General features: G+C 48.9%; 2 protein-coding genes and 1 long non-coding RNA gene across 4 annotated transcripts; 2 read left to right on the plus strand and 1 right to left on the minus strand.

Annotated features, from left to right (window-relative positions):
- Positions 1-1,032: 1,032 nt before the first annotated feature.
- LOC132340203 (claw keratin-like) lies at positions 1,033-2,769 on the plus strand. Of its 2 annotated transcripts, none has more exons than XM_059871059.1 (2): positions 1,033-1,163; positions 1,605-2,769. In XM_059871059.1, exon 2 carries the CDS (start codon positions 1,620-1,622, stop codon positions 1,992-1,994), a length of 375 nt encoding a protein of 124 aa, XP_059727042.1. In that variant the 5' UTR covers positions 1,033-1,163; positions 1,605-1,619; the 3' UTR covers positions 1,995-2,769. The 2 variants fall into 2 exon arrangements, with proteins under 2 accessions (XP_059727042.1, XP_059727041.1); XM_059871058.1 differs by having other exon boundaries at positions 1,037-1,163; positions 1,597-2,769.
- A 7,341-nt stretch (positions 2,770-10,110) lies between these two features.
- On the plus strand, positions 10,111-11,844 carry LOC132340230 (keratin-associated protein 21-1-like). The gene is made up of 2 exons (XM_059871092.1): positions 10,111-10,241; positions 11,081-11,844. Exon 2 carries the CDS (start codon positions 11,103-11,105, stop codon positions 11,466-11,468), a length of 366 nt encoding a protein of 121 aa, XP_059727075.1. The 5' UTR covers positions 10,111-10,241; positions 11,081-11,102; the 3' UTR covers positions 11,469-11,844.
- An 835-nt stretch (positions 11,845-12,679) lies between these two features.
- Positions 12,680-14,990, minus strand: LOC132340250 (uncharacterized). Its single transcript, XR_009489819.1, has 2 exons — positions 14,638-14,990; positions 12,680-13,504 (listed from the first exon to the last, which is right to left on the minus strand). It is a non-coding gene; the product is annotated as an uncharacterized LOC132340250 (long non-coding RNA).
- Between the last annotated feature and the right edge of the window lie 3,915 nt (positions 14,991-18,905).

Genomic DNA, 18,905 nt, shown 5'->3' on the forward strand with positions numbered 1-18,905 from the left:
AAGGCCAGGATGGACAGGGTTTGGAGAAACCTGGGACACTGGAAGGTGGAATGGGATGGTCTTGGAAGTCCCTTCCAACCCAAGGGAGAAGGCTTTGAGGCGAGGTTTAATAAAAGACAGCAGAAGGAGGAAAATACTTTTGTTTTTTTAACCGAATGGGAACCAGAAGGGGGCAGTTGCTGGGGGTGGGAGTGTCTGTCCAGCTCACACCCGTGCCACCCTAGGCAGCTGTCCCAGAGCCTCCTCCTCAGGTTTAGCAGGATGATAACCCCAACCAGCAGGGATTCATCAGCAGCTGGCATTCCAGAAGCGTCTCCCACTTGTTCCCAACGTCAGCTGTTCCAGCAGCTTCAGGTGCCCTTTGGTCAGAGAAGTGACTCCATGGAAAAAATGCCTGACAAGGTCTTGCCTCGGTCACACCCCATTTATGGCCCTTTTTGCCATTCCCCAAATCCAGTCATGATTTATGGTTTGGAAAATATGGGGTTTTAATGTGATATTTAATGTGGTCTTTCCTTTCTTTCTGTTTTATTGTTCAAATGGGTAAATTGGGTACTCTGTGTTGGGTTGAAAAAGCTGTCTTGACTTATTTGGGTCTATAACCATAAAGTTCAGGATTTTTGCAGTGTGCCAGAGCTTTGATCCGACTTTTTATTCATCTAAAGAACCCAGAACACAGGTTATTCATCTTTCATCAAATATTTCATTTAAGAACCCAGAACTCCAGTTGATCCCTCACTTTTTCAGCTCTTCCTGGGCCGAGTCGAGGATATTTTCATCCAGAAAAATGTCTGGCTCCCCCCTGCCAAGGAATGAGTCCAGTCATGGAGAAGATCAAACCTAAACCCCATAAATATTTTCCCTTTGAGATGCAGAGACAAAGAACCCCCTCCCTATAAAGCTGAAATTGCAGAGTGGCGAAGGCAGTAAAGGACAGGTCATGCAGGACACAAGGGCCAACCAGTAATTAGCAAGAGTGATTTATCTAAAACAATTAGCATCCGTTAACAAAGCTGGATCTGGAAAGAATCGTGGTTAGTAATTGATTAGGAAGTTCTGCATGTGGGTGATTCACGTGCTGGGCACTTCGAGGCCGGGTATAAAAGTGCTTGACCTCACATCTCGCACCATCACTTCTCTTGTCTCACGCTCTGGTGTGGTAGGTAAGTGAATTCCTAAATTCCTGGACTCCTGAATTCCTCCTCTAACCAAGCCTTCGAGTGGGGTTTCGGGATCAGGCTGACATTCTGCTGGTGGGAACCACTGGATGGGGCACTTGGGGCTCTGGTCTGGTTGGGAAAGTGGGGATTGATCACAAGTTGGACTCCTGGAAGGATTTTCCATCCTCGGGCATTCTGGGATTGGTAAACGAATCCATTTGTGACTGTTCAGCCACTGGGAAATGCAGATCTGGGTGAGATCCAAGTAATATTCCATGAATATTCCATCTGCATTCAGTACACCATTCAGGGATGCATTTTGGGTTCTGAGCTATGAGAATCCTCCCTGCCCCTTGAGCCTCTTTGTAGCCTTTCATCCTCATGTTCGATTATAAAACCGATGTGAATTTTGTTTTATTTTCCTGCTCTTCCCTAGCCCCACAGATCCCCACCCCAGCCATGGTTCGCTCCCTGAGCCCCTGCACCGAGGGCAGCGCCTCCCCCTGCAACGTGGCCGTGCCCCAGCCCGTGGCCGACTCCTGCAACGAGCCCTGTGTCCGGCAGTGCCCTGACTCCACGGTGGTCATTTACCCTCCTCCCGTGGTGGTCACCTTCCCCGGGCCCATCCTCAGCACCTTCCCCCAGCAGAGCACCGTGGGCTCCGTGGGAGTCCCCGAAGTCGGAGCTGGCGTTGGGGGCAGCGCCGGAGCTGGTGTTGGAGCTGGTGTCGGAGGTGGTTTTGGTGCTGCCCGAACCCCTGGAGCTTCCCAAGTTTATGGTGGGGCCAGGTGGGGCCGGGGGTACCCGGTGGGCAGCTGCAGACCCTGCTGCTAAGGCCAGGATGTGGCCGCTGGACGAGAGTGACCGGCACGCTCCACGGCCGAGCACGGCACTCAGGGAGAGCTGAGCATTTGGGGTGGAATTAAAACCATCTGTGGATGTTTGAAGGCCTCAAAAATCCATTTCCATCCTTCTGCCCTTCCTGGTTTTCCTTCTCTAAAGCTTTCCTCTCTTTCCAAGCACTCTGTTCTCAAAGCTACGGGCTGTTCCTGGTTCCTTGGGGGCTTGTTGGGATCTTTTTTGCTTGCAGTAGGTTTAGATTAGGGAGAAATTAGGATTTTAGATTTTAGGGAGAAATTAGAAGGGAATTCTTTCTTGTGAGGACCTGGCACAGGTTGCCCAGGGAAGCTGTGGCCGCCTCATCCCTCTGGAAGTTTCCAAGACCAGGCTGGAAGGGGCTTGGAGCAACCTGGGATAGTGGAAGGTTCCCTGCCCATGGCAGGGGTGGGACTGAATCACCTTTAAAGTCCCACCCAAACCATTCTGTGCTTCTGTGACTGTGGCAATGTCAAGGATCTGGTCCGAGACCCCCTTCAGATCCATTTCTAAGCTCTTTCCATGGCTACTGATGGATAAAAATGGTTCTGCAGCTCCCCAGCCCCTGCTCTGCTGCCCTGCTGTGTGACCAGGGCTGGCCATCACCACAGGAGGAGCGGCCCCAGACATTCCCTGAGTCACCCCACATCAAACCACGCCTTGTGGGCAATTTGTAACCTGTGCTGTGTCTCACCTGTTCTTCCTCATTAAAGCAGATGTTGCAGCAGGTGAATGGTGTGTGGCTGTCTCTGTGTGTCCCCTGTCCTTGTCCTGCTGCACCAACCCCATCCTGTCACCAGGAGAGTGAAATTCCCAAGGGATCTGGCCAAGGTCCATGGGTGATCTCCTTTGCACGGCCTCAGCTGTCCCATCCTTCCCCACATTCCCAGTTTCTGTGGAGATTTTGCTCAGTTTTGGCTTTCCTGGCTCCTTTTCCTGGTGTTCTGGGGATTCTGGCAGTGACAGGAGCAGAGCACAGGGTTGGAAAAGCCCTCCAGGATCACAGAGTCCAAGCTGTGCCTGAACCCCACCTGGTCACACAGACCAGTGACAATTCCTTCCTCGGACACCTCCAGGAGCAGCCACTCCAAACCTCCCTGAGCCCTTTCCGAGGCCTTTTCCCTTTTCCAGGAGGAATTTTCCCAAATTTCCCACCCTGAACCTCCCCTGGCACAGCTCGAGGCCGTTCCCTCTTGTCCTGTTCCATTCCCTGTGATCAGATCCCAAATCCATCCCGGAGAAGCCCAAAATTCCCCCTGGACCCCCCTTTTCTCCAGGCTGAGTCCCCCCAGCTCCCTCAGGATCCTCCATTCCCTTTTCCAGCTGCTCCAGCCCCATTCCCACCCCGGACACGCTCCCCCTTCAACAACCAGGATAACCTGGACATGACTGATGCTCCCTCATGGAATTGGGGATTTCTTTGGGAATAAATTGGTAATAAACCTTTCCCCAGCTCTCCTGGCTATGTTTGAAATGTTATGTAGCATGTGAGGAGCAGCCTCAGTGTCTTTAAGGGTTGCAGGGTGACGTGGGAATGTGGGATTATTCCAGGGTAGTCACTCTTTGGGGAATTATTATCCTCCTGTGGAAGGAAAACAAAGTTGCCCAGGCACTGTAATAATGTGTAATTAATGTTGGCGAGCTCTGGAGCAGGTGATTAAACCAGATTCTCCCCAGACACATAATCCTTACAAAAGAGAAATCAGAGAAATCCCTCAAACCTCAAAGGTCAGGGACAAACACCCCAAACCTCAAAAGCCTTTGTTGTTGGGATTATTTGGGAAGGAGCTGCAGTTCATTGACACCTCTCAAGATGTTCTTTCATGGCCTAAATTGAGATCTGTGTTTACCACAAACCAGAAAAATCAGGGAAAGGGTGGAAATCTGCCACTGGGTTTTGATACAACTATTTTTGATTCATTTTTATTATTTTTGCTATAAAAGCCCTTGGTTTGAAGTGTCCTTTCAGAGGACTAAAGATATTGGGTGTCTCACTGAGAAAACTCAATGCCTTTTTAAGATAGAAGCATTTACTAATATCTCTAAGGTTCATTATTAAGCCTAATTATTCAGTTTAATAATAATTATGGGTTAACAATATCCATTTAAATATAGCGAATTTTGAATTTCTTGTTTCTCTCGTTGCCATTTTTTTCTTTCCTGCTCCAAGCCCCACTTCCCCTTCCCCTAAAAGGCTGCACTCTTTAACAAATAATTTGAAAATTTAGTCCAGTTTGGGCGACAATCTGGTGCCCAACTTCTCATTTGGGGCGGGTTTAGTCTTCAGGGAAGATCCTGAGCCTCGCAGGGAATCTTGGTGCTGGAGGCAGCTCCTGTGGCATTAAATGTTCCCAAGGGAACATTTAAATGGATAATTCCCCAGTGAATACATTCCCCAGTTGGAATGGAATTACAGGAGTTGCTTTTCAGTTATTTAAATGACCTGGCTGTCACCTGTTATGATAATATCGCAGCCAGGCCGCAAGTTCCTCTCCCCATCCCTCTTTTCCTGAGCCTCAGGACATGAAAGAACTCAGGGTTTAGGATCTGGGAGAGATCAAGGGAGCTCATGGTTGGAAACCGGAGCGACAGGAAAGGGGGAATGGGTTCAGACCAAAAAAGGGGAAGTTTGAGTTGGATATTGGGAAGTTCTTCCACGTGAGGCCCTGGAACAGGATATTCCATGGATTCCCCAGCCCTGGAAGTGTCCCAGGCCAGCTTGGAGCCACCTGGGATGATCTTTAACCTCTCTTAACCCACCCAGAACAGGTATAGGAGAAAAATGGTCCTGAGACATCAGGACAGATCCATGGAAAATGAGCTTTGGTGTTGGGAGGGGTCTGGGCTGCAATTCCAGGATGATCTGGAACTTCCTGACTTCTCCTGACGAGCTGGAATGAGCGGGTGAGGAAACGTCCCGTCCCTGCTTGGTGACTCCTGCTACAGGAGCATCTGGGGTGAGGAATTTGGCGCTCCGGTGCCTCCAGAAGGGTGACCTGCAGCAGAGGAGGAGATCCTGGAGGTGCCCTTGATCCCTGGGGCTGAGGGACGCCCTCAGAGCCGCGACATCCAAAGCAGGAAGGGGAAGTGAGGTGGGAGCCAGGTGGCTCCAGGTCAGCGTTGTGGCGGGAGGTGACGGCAGGTGACAGGGCTGGGACTGGCAGGAAATCACCACCTGTGGGTCCTGTCCCCAGGGAAAGTGACTTAGGGATGATCCAAGGAGGACATCAGGAGGGAAGGACGTCACAAATGGTGCTGCGCTGGCAAACTTGGGCAGGGATGGAGGTTAAGTGGGACCAAAGGACTCAGAATTTCACCCAAACCTTTGGCTTCCTGCGTTTTATTCCATCTCTTCTCCTGTGCAAGGCTGTCCAAACCCTTCCCCGCTCTCTGTGCAGGCAAGAGAAGCTTTTGTGTGCCTGAGGCGCCCCAGGGAGATAAGCTGAGCCTCTGTGCCAGAGGCATCCCGGGGAGTTAAGCTGAGCTTACCGTGCTGGGAGACTCCACCATTTCCTAATGCTTTCCCTGGGGAACCCAGCCCATTTCTCTGCTGGCAGCAGGAGGGTTGCAAAACCTCTCTTAAAGGCTTTGCCACTTTCAAAGAGCTGCTCTGATTTACTGGGGCCGTGCTCTGCTTGGGGGGAGGCTCCTCCCTGACCCTCCCCTTCCTGGGGCACCCCCATCTGCGGCTGTCCTGCACAAATTGGGGCACGGAGGAATCAGACCAGGCCTCGCTCTTGGCTGGGGCTGCTCCTGCCCAGACAAGGAAATGGAGCTCTGGAGCTCAGCTCTGCTCCTTGGAATGGGCTCCAGGTCAGAGTTTTGGGGAAATCAGTGACACGATGGAAAGAAATGGATGTTGGGCTGGAGGATCAGCGTTTCTGCTCCCTGGTTTTCTGCCCATGGAATGGCTTCACCAACCTCCTCCCTTAATTATTTTCTTGAGCCTTTCTTCCATTTTGCTCTAAGAGATGGGAAATGCATGAATGCTTCTGCGGGAGGCCACTATGGCAAGAGGAAGGGTGGCCATGGCTATCTCTGGAAATCAGCCCAGAGGTGAGCCCTCAAAGTCACCACTGCAATGACATTTGTGACTCCTGCTGAGCTCTCTGATGTGGAACTGGGCAGCTCTGCCTGGGCTCTGCTTGTTGAAACACCCATCATCTCTAGTATTCTAAACCTAAATCATCCATAGTATTCAAAACTGAAATAATTTTTAATATTCTACATCTAAATAATCCTTATTCGAAATCCAAATAATCTTAATTATTCTAAATCTAAATAATATTTCATATTTTAGACCTAAAACATCGTTAGCTTTCTAAATCTAAATAATCCTTAATGCTTTGGACCTAAATCATCTTTAGCATGCCAAACCCAAACCAGTGCTCCTGTGGGGGCATGGCAGGGGCTGGCAGGAGCTCCCTGAAGAACCGGCTGCTCCATCTGCAGAGGAGCTGAACCCTCCAGCATCTGGCCATGGCTTGGCTGCCTTTGGTCTTTCCTCTTGGGTGGCTTTAACCTCGAGCATCACCCTCTCCTGCCTTGGACCACCGAGGTCCCCCTCAATCTCTCGTTTTTGTGATCTATTGCCCAAGCACCGACCCCAGCTTTGCTCCAGGAGCCTCTCTGGGGGCAAAACCAACCGAGTGATGCCTCTTTCTGGGGAAATATTTGGGTAAACCCTAAGTCAAGGGTCAGTTAAGGTTTCTCCTTCTGCTGGGGGAAATGAGTCAGGGCGGGAGCCATTGAGATGGAGATGTGGTGACAGTCCCTAACATCCGGAGTCTGGCCTGCCCTCTCATTGCAGGGCTCCTGAGGGTGGCTGGGGGTCCCTTTAAAGTGCCCGAACAAAACCAGAGCAGACATTTTTATGCTTCTAACCAGAGTAATTTTAATAGAAATGAGAAGCAGTGAGGAACAGAAAGAAGAAGTCGTCAGAGATACAGGAGGGGCTTTGGCGAGCAGAGCGTTCCCGATGTTGGGGGATGTTTTTCCTTGTGGAAATGGTGGAGTTTGCCAGTCCAAATGTGTTTCTTTCTTCGTGTTCACTGTCAGGTGAGGCGCTGCAGGGATGGAGAACAGGAGCTCCTCTGCTAAAAGTCACCTTTGGTCAGAGTCGAACAAAGTGGACTTTGTTGTAGAAACTCCCACGACTGTGGCAACACAAAGTCGCTGAGGATGAACTTAAAAAGCGCTTTCCTCACACCCAAAAGTCTCTTTCTGCTCCACCAAAGTGCTCTAAAGGTGCCTCAGCCCTTTGAGAGTGACAGCTGGAGAGACAGAAAATCCTACAGAAGGCTACATGGAGTGTCCTACAAAGCCTGATGCCCACACATGCCCCAGAGTTGGAGGCGTGAGCGCTCGGCGTTCCTCAGAACCGTAACAGAAGCCGTGAATCCGTGTCCTGCGTTCCGTCCTAATGCTGCTCCTGCTGGGAACAGCTCAGTGGGCTCTCTCCCCAAACTGAACGGTGAAGTTGAAACTTGTTCCCAGGTTTCCAAAGTCACCCACGTTACACAGGCAACCCAGGACCTTGGAGAGCCCATCGATCTTCCCCGTGAGCTTCCCAACGATGTCGCCGTTCAGGTTGGCGTGGATGGTCCCACGCATGGTCCCGGTGGTTTGGGAGAAGATCCCGATATTCCTGAAGCCGGATGGGGGCGCATCTTGGCACTGGTCCTTGAAGAAGCTGAAGGAGCGCCTGCGCCGGAGGTTGGAGTTGCCAAAGTTGCCACCAAAGCCACCAAAGTTGTCATTGCCAGCCTGGGCAGAGAAGGAGTTGTCACAGCAATCCTTGAAGGAACTCATCCTTGTTGATTTGGAGAGCCTGGAACACACACCCAGAAACAAAATTTATGAGCTGCTGAGGGCAGAGCAAAGGCTCCGACTCGGTCCCTCCTGTGCTTCGGTTTCACCCTCTTAATTAACTCATTTATTTTTGTAATCTCCTCAATCCCAAACAACTTTGATTTTTTTCTCCCCGTCAACTTTTGGAAACTGCTGACTAAACGTAGCGAATGAGGGTTTTGCCAGCTGAGAGCTGAGCTTTCCTGCCCCAGAAATCAGAGAAATGTAATAAATGAAAGAAAAACGCAATAAATATAACCCAGAACTGAAAACGACTTTTTTCTACAAGGTTGTGGTAGCAAATTTCCAGTTTTAAACTCTTTAAAGCCTAATATTTAAAAAAGCACAGGAAAGAAGAGCAAAAAGCCTCGAGTGGAAGAGCAAAATTCCTTGAGATTGCAGGGAATCTCACGCTTGGCGTTGGCTCTAAAACGACAAGAAATTTCCTACAGAATGTCTGTTCCTGCACATACACACAGGTTTGTACTTATATCCTATATAAGTACATGCAGACAAAGCAGTACCTATAAAATAAATAAATAAAACCCCACTATACATTTAATATATATTCATATTAATATCCATATTCATATTTTATATATAATTTTACTTATAAAGAAATATTTAGAGAAGCATAGGAGAGTAGAGCCAATACTTACCTCTGCCTCAGCGAGCGAGAGAAGTTGAGAGGAGAAGTCGAGAGGAGCGGATGACTTTTCGGAGTCGGGGGTCCGGTTTTTATACCATCCAAAGTGGGTCATCCCACCCCTTATTCCTCCAACCTACGTCAAAACCACTTTCATATTTTCCGTGCTTGGCGCCGCGGCGCCAACCTAAACCCTTTAGAATTTCTTTAATCTTAAAGCATTTCTAGGAAAATTGCTCTCAATTCCTTGTGGCCAAATGGGGAGATACTTGAGGAGATATTTATTAATTTGGGGAGATATTAATTTAGAGAGATATTTATTTGGGCAAATACTCAGATTATTAAGCCTCACAGGTGGTCCATTGGCTTGGCGTTGGCGCCTCCAGTGCCGCTGGCGGAGGACAAAGAGAAAGGTTTTGCTTTGGTGTGCTGAGGATTGAGGAGCCTCCACTCAGCATCTCCATGACCTTCCTGGTGGAGTCTCCCACTGGGTTTGTATCCCACCTTCTCCAACAAGAACCCAAAGACATTTTCCAACCGCCTTGTGGGCATTCCCAAATATTCCTTCCGATTTTAAGTGACTATTTTTTTGGGGATATTTTTTTGACTTTCATGGAAGAGCATCACCTTAATGGCTCAGGAAGTAGAGACCTTGAAGAGTGACCATATTATTAAATCTGGAGGTGTCTTTTGGTGGCAAACTATTAATATTTAAATCCAGCAACACTTTGCAAATTGAAAACATCAATGAGTGTTTATGAAGTGCTTTGGTATTCAAAATTTGGAGGAAGCCTCAACATCCTGCTTGCTCATTATTACGCTTATTTTATATTCAAATTAAGGCCAGAAATTAGGTGAAGGTCACCCAAGGAGCTCTGCCGTAAACTCCAGCGTTCCTCCCTATCACAACTCCCACACGTGGTGATTCTTTGTGGAAAAAATACCAGCAGAGTTCTTTTAGTGTTCATTTAATGCTCTTTTAGTGCTAATCCTGATAATTTCTTTATTTCCAGATCAAATTGAGGCTTGAATTCTCCACTTTGCTCTGCTGAACCGGGGTCAAGCCCTCCAGTGAATGGCACTACAAAAAAATGCAGATGGATTTTTGATAAAAACATTTTCCTGCTCCTGCAGCAACATGGCTTTCATTCAGGAGCACTTTGCAATTGAGATTTATTTGTAGTTCTGTTCCTTTTTCCTGAAGTGGATGAGGATTGATGTAAAATTCCTACATTTACATTTCCTTCAGATAAAACCCCATGGTGTATCTTTCTACTGAACACAAATACTTTCAAACATGTGGGAAAGTTTTCTTTTTTTACTGAAAAATTTTTGTCTCTCCAATGACCTTGAGAAATCAGAAACGGCTTTTTTTTAATACCAAAAAAAAAAAAAAAATTCAGATTTGACAACGGGGGCAATAAAATGGTATCAGGAATGTTGCTGGCCCAGAAAATGTTTAGATGAAAGAAACCTGTAATACATGGGACATACGGGAACACACTAATAATCCCAAACAATGAGGAAAATTACGTTAATTGAAGATATGACGTGTACAGGCAAATTTGTTTGCCAACCAGTAAGGCTCCAAACCTTTTGAATCCACAGGGCGTCTGAGATAAGCCAGGAGGCCAAAGCTGGAGTATAAAAAGGGCTTGGAGCTCAGGGCTCCTCATCAGCTCTTCTGCCTTCTACTCCCCGTGAACTCGGTATGCTTTTCCTCCTTTCTCCCCCTGGACTGGGAATTTTCCTTTCAGAATTTCTGTTGGGGTTGTGGCTCTTCTGAACTGTCAGGTTTTGCTGTTCCTTTCACCTGGGCTGGCTGGGTTCAACTTTTAAAGCTGCAGGTGGAACTTTCCTGGTCCTGTTGGTACCTGGGTTCCCTGATAAGGGATTTTCAGGACAGCAGAGGTAGGAAAGGGTTTTCCCACCATGACTCTCGGTGGGTTTTTCCTTAAATCTCCTATTTTAAGTGGGATTTTGGGTCTGTCTGGCCACACAGATGTTCTCATGTGTGTCCACGCTCCGTGGTTTCTTCTTTGGGCTCTCAGCATTTCCAGGTGCAAATTAAAATGGGTGGGAAGCACTGAAATGGGTCTTAGGGTGATGGAGCCAAAACCTGAGGGGTAATATCTCAGGAGAATTCTGGGAAGACTTTCCCCATGGAGTCAGGAATGCTGAGCTCCATGAAAAGCTGATATCCTAAAAGAAAATTAAGGTTGCTAATTCCTATCCAGGTTCCCTCAGAAAAAAACCCTGAAGCAGCAGCAAGGTTTTGATCTGTGGCCGCTGATTCCATCAGGGGTTCCACCAATGCCAGGAGTAGAGTAACAGTTTATTAAGAATATCCTGAGTCTACATGAATATAGAATATAAAATCATTTGAAGGCAGCGGGTAAATGAGCAGATTATACAAACAGGGCATTAAGGAGCAGCTTAATTTTTCCTCTGCCCTTGTTCTCACGGGACCGGTGAGGAAGATTTCGGGCTCTGAGCTTGCTGCTACTCCTCGGAGCATTTACCACTCTTCCTTTCCTCCCCGTTGCAGGTTTTACCTCCATCTCCCAAAGATGACTTTCCTCCAAGGCCAGTGCGACGACGACTGCTACTCCCCCTGCAGCTACGGGAGCCTCTACGGCTACCGGGGCTACGACTGTGGGAGCCCCTGTGGCTACCGGGGCTACGGGAGCCTCTACGGCTCCCGCGGCCTCTACGGCTTCGGGGACCGCTACGGCTACGGCAGCTTGTTCGGCTACCGGGGCATCTTCGGCTCCGGGGACTGCTACGGCTCCGGGGGGCTCTATGGGGGCTACCGGGGCTTCTACGGCTCTGGGGACTGCTTTGGATACCCCGGGTTCTACTCCGGCCGCTACGGGTACCCCTTCGGCTCCCGCTACGGCCAAAGGTTCGGCTACGGGGGCTGCTACAGCTGCTAAAGCTGGAGGGAGCCACCCCGAAACCCAACCCGGGTTTGGTGGGATCGATGGAGAGTCCAGCCGCCGAGACCATGGCTGGGCCGAGTTTTGGGGACAAGAGGCACGGCCGGGGTGCTCCGAGAGCTCTGCGCTGCTGCTGAAGGGCTGGGGGTGATTCGCCCTCATCCCGCTGCCCCAGCCCTCCTCTCAACCCAGAACTTCTCCTCAATCCTCCAAGCAAACCAAATTCCGTGTTTTTGGCAGTGCTGTTCAAAATGTTCTCTCTGACTGGATGATGTGGGTGTCGTGTGACTTTGGGAGTGTGGTCTTTCCATTCTGTATCCCTTTAAAGTTATCTCTGTGTTTCATTCCTATTAAAGATTTTTTTCTGCATCAATTCAGCATTTCTGCGTTTATTTGTCATTTAAGTTTCTCAGACAGCTTGAAGTCTTTGGCATCCAAAATCCTGAGGAAGCCTCAGCATCCTGTTTGCTCTTTTTTCACCCTTATTTTAAATTCAAATTAATCCCAGAAATTGTGGAGGACACACAAATATGAAATCCTTCGCAGCAAAAGGATTGGAAGACAAAATTATGACCAAGAGGGAACAGTGGTGACTTTGCTTGTGTGGATGTTGGCCTGGAAAACTCAAACCACCCCCTTGATCTTCCACACAGAAGAGAAGAAAATCCATTTGAGCTGAATAAAATCCATTTTAATGGGTGCAGTTACAATGACACACTAAATCCAAGGATTAAAAGCCAGAAAATGGGGGGGGGAAGTGCGGGGAAAAGGCAAATACTCCTAAAAACAAAAAAACAATTGAAATGTCCTCCTTCCTCCTGGACAGCCCCTTCCAAGACCTGACCACGAGGAAATTTCTCGTTGTGTCCAACCTGAGCCTCCCCTGGCACAGCTCAAGGCCGTTACCCTTATCCTATCCCCGTTCCCTGGGATCAGATCCCAAATCCCTGCAGAAGAGCCTGAAATTCCCCCTGGATCCCCCTTTTCTCCAGGCTGAGCCCCTCTCAGGATTCTCCATTCCTTTCTCTAGCTGCTCCAGCTCCATTCCCTTCCCTGGACATTCTCCAGCCCCTCAATGCCCCCTTGCCGTGAGGGACCCAGAGCTGGACAAGGATTCGAGTCCAGAAACTCCCTTCAGAATTCCACAGCTCCCAGAATATCTGCCCAGACCAAGGACAAAGACAAGAAAACAACTGGATCTCCAGAGGTTTGGTTTTTTTTCAAATGCAGAAAGTGTTTAATAGAACAAGAAAAAGAGCTGGCACAGATACAGAAAGATTATAGTTTTGAGATGCTGGAGGCAGCTCTGGGAGATGATTCACTGCTCTCCAGAACATTCCTTTTTGCTGAAGCTGTGTTGTTCATCCTTCAGGTCCTCGTAAAGGCAGATCAAAGGCGAGACAGCCGTAATGCTCCCTCACCCAGGGCTGCAGAGCTGTGCTGGAAGCGCTTATTGAAAATGCAGATGACACCAAATCTAATTTCACAGAGGTCCTCTAGCCCCATTGCAGCAACTCCGAGAAGTTTCACATGAATTGCAGATGGCCCCTCCCGTTGCTGAAGGGGCCGTGGGAGGCTTTAAATGCAGAATATCAGGAGAGTTGAGAAAGGCAGGAAGAAGGAGACAGAGACAACAACAAAACCCAGACATTCCAAGAGGTTTCAGAGCACAGCAAAGCCCCCACTGGTGGTGACTTCACCGCGGGGGCTCCGCGATTGTGCAAACATCAACAGCGGGCTCATCCGTTCGTCTTCCGTGGGCGCGGGTCCGTTGGCGGGGATTTTCCCCTGGGATCAGCAGCAGGGGTAGCAGCAGGAGTAGGAGCAGCACGAGGGGTAGTAGTAGCGCGTGGTGCAGCTGCGGGAGGTGCAGCAGCTGCCGTAGGAGCGGCGGCAGCAGCTCAGCGTGCGGCTGATGCAGGGGTTGCAGCTGTAGCTGCGGGTGTAGGTGCGGTAGCAGGGGGAGCAGCACAGGGTGTAGCAGCGCGGGGAGTAGCAGCAGGACATGGTGGGGTGGGAGGGTGGAGGTGAGCCTGGCACAGGGAGGGAGAAAAAGGGGGAGAAAAAGGGTTTGTAAGGGCAGAGTCGTGGTGTGGGCGAGGTGCTGTTGGGTGGAAATGTTGAGTGAATCCCTCAGGTTTGTGTGGGATTTTCTTGTCATAGATTTCCCAGAATCCCAAGATCCCAGATTTCCAGAATCCCAAGATCCCAGAATTCCAGAACCACAGGATCCCAGAACCCCAGAATTCTAGAACCCCAGGATCCTAGAACCCCAGAATCCCAGAATTCCAGAACTCCAGGATCCTAGAACCCCAGGATCCCTGGATTCCAGAACCCCAGAAACCCAGGATTCCAGAACCCCAGGATCCCTGGATTCCAGAACCCCAGGATCCCAAGATCACTGAGTTTGGAAAAGACCTCCAAGATCGAGTCCAACCTGCACCAAACCCCAGCCCAGAGCACTGAGTGCCATGTCCAGTCCTTCCTTGGGATGGGGACTCCAAACCTCCCTTCCAAATCCTGAACACCCTTTCCAAGAAAAATCTTCCTGAAGAAGGGATTTGTTTGGTGTCCAGGCTGAGGTAAATCCCATCTCAGTGAGGGAGTCCCAGTGTCTGACTCGAATCCCACCCGGTGTTTTCCAGAGTTCTTGGAAATGCTCAACTCAAGGAGTTCATTAAGTCTCCAGCCTCCCTGTCTGCTTTTAATCTTGGCACATAAACAATTCCTTCTTCTGGGCAACACCGGCTTTGTTAGTGCCAGTTCTAGCAAGGACACTCTGCTAGACAGAGAAGGTTTAAACCCTGCAGCTCAGAGCTGCCCCAGGGACTCCAGAGGGACAAAAAACAATTCCTGGGACTTTTCCATATTCCCCATTGCAACATCCCGCCACAAAGAGCCATTTCCTCCTTGCACAACCAGGCCTGAAAATTCCAGGTGTCACCACTGGAAAAAAAGAAACCCAGAACTTCTAACTCAGCTTCCCATCTTTCCAAAGACATGGAAGTGTCCCCCAGATTAAACTCAGCTTCCCATCTTTCTCATTCCATGGGAATGTCCATGCATTGATCCCCCCAGATTGAAAGCATCCAGGAGAAAACACCCATGAGCAAAGGATTTCCCCCCAAATTCAAGGATTCTCCAGGAGAACGGGATCTGGACTTACCAAGTTCAGTGGGAAGAGCAAACCAAGAGGAGCTGTGTGAGGAGCACCGGGGTTGGGACCATTTTTATATTCCCATTGTGGAGGTCGGAGCAGTTCCTCGAGAACTCCCCTTAGTCACGGGACAAATTTGGGAAGTACATCAGCAGCCCAATTGCTATAATTGCTTTCCTCTGCATTTAGGGCAATTTTGGAATTCCTGGGGCTGGGCATTGTGATTACAGCCCGGGAGATTCTTTCATCTCCAGACTTTCCAGGACAGAGAGGTTTCTGGGAAAGCACCCGGAGGACAGCTGGGAATGGGGCTGGAGGCTACACAGAACAGCTCCAGCCCCAGTTCCTGGTCAGCTGGGAAGCCATGGATTGGTTCTTCACCTCGTGGCCCCACCAGGGAGGTGGGCACTGCACATTTTGGGGTGACGTAAACCAGCCGGGGAGCGGAGGAGAATTCCCCCGAGCGCTCCGGGATTTCCGTCACAATTAATGACAGGAGTTCCATTGATTCTTTTAGGTTCTTCTCCTTCCTATAATTTGTCCTAGGAGAGGTGCAGGCCGAGGCACGGGATCAATTAAAACAGCATCTGAGAAATGTGGTTAATTGTTATGGTGTGAGGCTTTTGGGGTTGTTTTTTTTCTTCTTTTTTTTTTCCCCCAGATGAAGTTATTGGAAAAACTCGCTGGAGTTGGTGTTTTGTGATATCATTCACGTGTCTGATATTTATGGGGTTTATATGTGGGATCCATGGGCATGAGCTGGCCAGAATCCCTCCCTTGGGCTGCATCCATGGGCAGGGGGGTCAGGAAGGGGCTTTTCCCCCTCTGCTCTCTCTGGTGGGATCCCACAGGGAATTCTGTGCTGGGTTCTGGTGTTCCCAAAATAAAAGAGACATGGAATTGTTGGAGCAAACCCAGAGGAGACCATGAATTTGAAAGCCATGAATATTCAATGTTCATGGAGCCCCTCACCAATGGATCCAGGCTGGGAATGTTGGGAATGTTGAGCCTGTGGAGACCCCAGAGCCCCTCCAGGATCTCCAGGGGCTCCAGGGAAGCTGGAGAGATTTTTCCTCAGGAACTGCAGGGACAGGACACAGGGAATGGGGTCAGGGGCACAGAAGGGGAATTTGGGAAGGAATTGTTCCCTGGGAGGGTCTCAGATTATTCCATGGATTTCCCATCATGGAAGTGTCCAAGACCAGGCTGGACAGGGCTTGGAGCAACCTGGGACAGTGGGAAGTGTGGTCCTTCCAACCCAACCCATTCCATGGTTCCATATCCATAATAACTAGCCAAAGATCTTCCCTTTCACCTTAAAAAAAATTTCCTGGGGTCCTCTTCAGCTTTAGGGAAGAAATCCAGGTCTCCAAAACTCATAGGAGTTAAAATTATCAAATTATTTTCCTGCCTCGGGTGGGTTGGAGAGCACAAAGGGCTGGATGTTCCCCTCGAGAGGGATTTTCCCGAGGCAGGAATCACTCCCTGACCTGCTGTGGTGGCATTTTCCAGCCAGATCTCTGTCCCTCTGCTCCAGGGGACTGCAGGAATTATAAATAAATGGAAATAATTGAAAGAAAGCAAAACCTCCCTTGTCCCGCGGGGCTCCCTTCCCCGCTCTGCCTGTGACACTCAAACAATTTAAACCGGGAGGGTTGAAATAATCCAAACATTGCCAAAGGAACTCTAATGACTGTTTTGGGAGGGCGCTGATACCAGAAATTCTGATGAGGCTCAGCACTTCCCCAATGCCTGTCATTATCCTCATTTAATATGCAAATGAGGCTTGGGAATGTCATACAGGGAGGTATTTGCTGAATTTTAAAAAAAGCCTCTTGATTTGTGCTGGGAAGGCTGAAAATCAGCATTAATAAGATATGCTGTAAAAATAATTGTATCTTTTTAACTTCTATAAATTGCCTCGTCCATTCTGAAAACTGGATTTCATCACTAAAGCTGAGGAGGAGCCAAAAAGGTTTTTAAGACAAAAAAAATTGTGAGATTTTTTGTGTTGAGCTGAGAATAGATTAATGACCCCTGATGGAGAGGAAACCAATTATTTTAATTGAAGGTGTGACACGAGCAAATAAATTGAATTTTGCTGATGTTTACATTGGTCAGATAATTTCTGAGTGACCAAAGCACCACCCAAAGGGCCGAGGGACACTAAAGGGCCTGGAATTGCCCTGGGAAATTTTCCAAAGTCCCTTCAATGATCCAAATTAATGCAAAATTTGGGTGTCCAGAACCCTGAAAATGCAAAATTCCTGCAGAAGCAGGAATTCGCTTCTGTGCCTAAAAACATGGGGAAGAACTCAAGAAAGAGTTTGGTCATTAGGTGGAAATCTAATTTATAGAACCTCTTATTAATTAGAGAAAGATGGAGAGAAATTCCTGGGGAATAAAAAATGGAAGGTTTAATGAAGGGCTCTGATTCATGGGATGGGTTAAAACCTGCTCAACCCCAGGAAACTTCAGTGCTTTTTATTTTTTTAAATATTCTATACAAAATTTTCAGTCTGAACATTTTGAAAAAGCACATTCTGAAAATACAAATCCATTCCAATTGCTTTCACACTCTGCCACAGGAAAGTTTATTTCCTACTCCACTAACCCTGAACTCCTTTTAAACTTCTAAACCAAATTCATGCCTAAACCAGAGCAAGTTTAAATAAGAATTGAATCCCTTCAGCTGCTGAATTTCCACGTCCTGACCAGCGGAGGGAAACATTGGTTTCATTTTTAGCCTTTTTTATCAGATCTGAACTCTGGCAGAAAAAGGAAAAGCCGGAATTCCGGGATCCCAGAGGTTGGAGAAGCCTCCAGGATCAAATCCAAGCTGTGTTCTGGGAATTCCTCCAGGGATGGGGATCCAACCCTCCCTGAGCCTCTTCCAAGGCCTGGCCGCCCTTTCCAGGAGGAATTTTCCCAAATTTCCCACCCTGGCACAGCTCGAGGGGGAGCAGAGCCTGAGCTCCCGTCAGGGATTTGGGGATTTGGGGGTTTGGGGATTTGGGGATTTGGGGATTTGGGGGTTTAGGGAGGGAATTCCTCCTCCCACCTGCACTCTGGGGTTGTGAGGTGACAATTCCTGCTGGAAATCCCTTCCAAACCTGGATCTTCCTGCAGGGCAGAACTTGGGCTGGAAATGTCCTGATTCATTTCTCCTAAATCTTCACAATTTTCAGCTGGTGCTTTGGAAACAGGAATGTTTTTGGTGGAAGAAAAGGCAGAGTTGGGAGAAATGTGGCAAAATGGCAAATGTGAATTTTGGAGCAGAAATCAAGGTGCGCCCTCAGCCCCCTCAAATTCTGCTAAAAATGGCAGATCTGAGAAACTGGTGCCTCTTTTTGATTTTGTTTCAATGTGTGCAAAAAAAATAATTAGCGAAGTCAAATATAATATTAAAAAGAACATTAAAACACAACAGAAGGCAGCGGTGTGATGCAAGATCTTTTAATGAGAGTAAGAAGTTACAGCTTGAAGCAGCACAGGAGGTTCACATTATCATACACTGAGGAGTAACTACTCCCCTGAGCAGAGGTTTGGTGAGTAAAGCTGGTGTAGGAGAGGAGCAGAGCTGTCAGCACAGCCAGATGAGGCTCCCGCTCCTGGGACACACAAAAACCTCATCCCAAAAGAGAAGGAACAGCAAAAAATAGCTAATTAATCAGAGTAACATCATGGAAGAGATCCCAAACCCTCAGGGAACCGCAGCTGAGACAGAGCAAAACCCACCCAGGGGTAAAATCAATCCACCCAGGAGTAAAATCAATCCACCCAGGAGCACAACCAATCCACCGCGGAGCCTTCAGGGCGGGTGCTGGGGTTTGCCCTGCCTGGGCTGGGCTCAGCACTGGTAGCAGGGGTAGCAGCTGCCGTAGGAGTATCTCTGGAAGTAGCGGGAGGAGTAGGGGGAGCAGTAGCGGGGGCTGAAGCTGGGGCAGCACTCGCGGTAGCCACAGAGCCTCCCGTAGTAGCCCTGGTAGCCGCAGGGGCTGCCGCAGTCGTAGCTGCGGGAGCTGCAGACGGTGCCGTAGCTGCAGGGGGAGTAGCAGGAATCCTCACACTGCCGCTGGTAGCAGAAAGTCATCTTGGGGCGGGAGAGGGGATGAGGCTGGGAGGGAGGAGAAGAGGAATGGGAGAGTTGGGAAATGGTTTGGGTTGGAAGGGAATTCAAACTCATCCTGTTCTACCCCTGAAGGGGCAGTGACAGGGGTGGCAAACCATAACCCTAACCCTAACCCTAACCTTAACCCTAACCCTAACCCAAATCC

Source organism: Haemorhous mexicanus, chromosome 31 (genome assembly GCF_027477595.1).
Source record: "Haemorhous mexicanus isolate bHaeMex1 chromosome 31, bHaeMex1.pri, whole genome shotgun sequence".
NCBI lineage: Eukaryota > Metazoa > Chordata > Aves > Passeriformes > Fringillidae > Haemorhous > Haemorhous mexicanus.

Coding starts and splice junctions, on each gene's coding strand:
- LOC132340203 (XM_059871058.1), top strand. CDS start 1,061: ATGTGGGTGATTCACGTGCTGGGCACTTCGAGGCCGGGTATAAAAGTG. Junction 1,164..1,596: donor CTCACGCTCTGGTGTGGTAG/GTAAGTGAATTC, acceptor GCTCTTCCCTAG/CCCCACAGATCCCCACCCCA.
- LOC132340230 (XM_059871092.1), top strand. CDS start 11,103: ATGACTTTCCTCCAAGGCCAGTGCGACGACGACTGCTACTCCCCCTGC.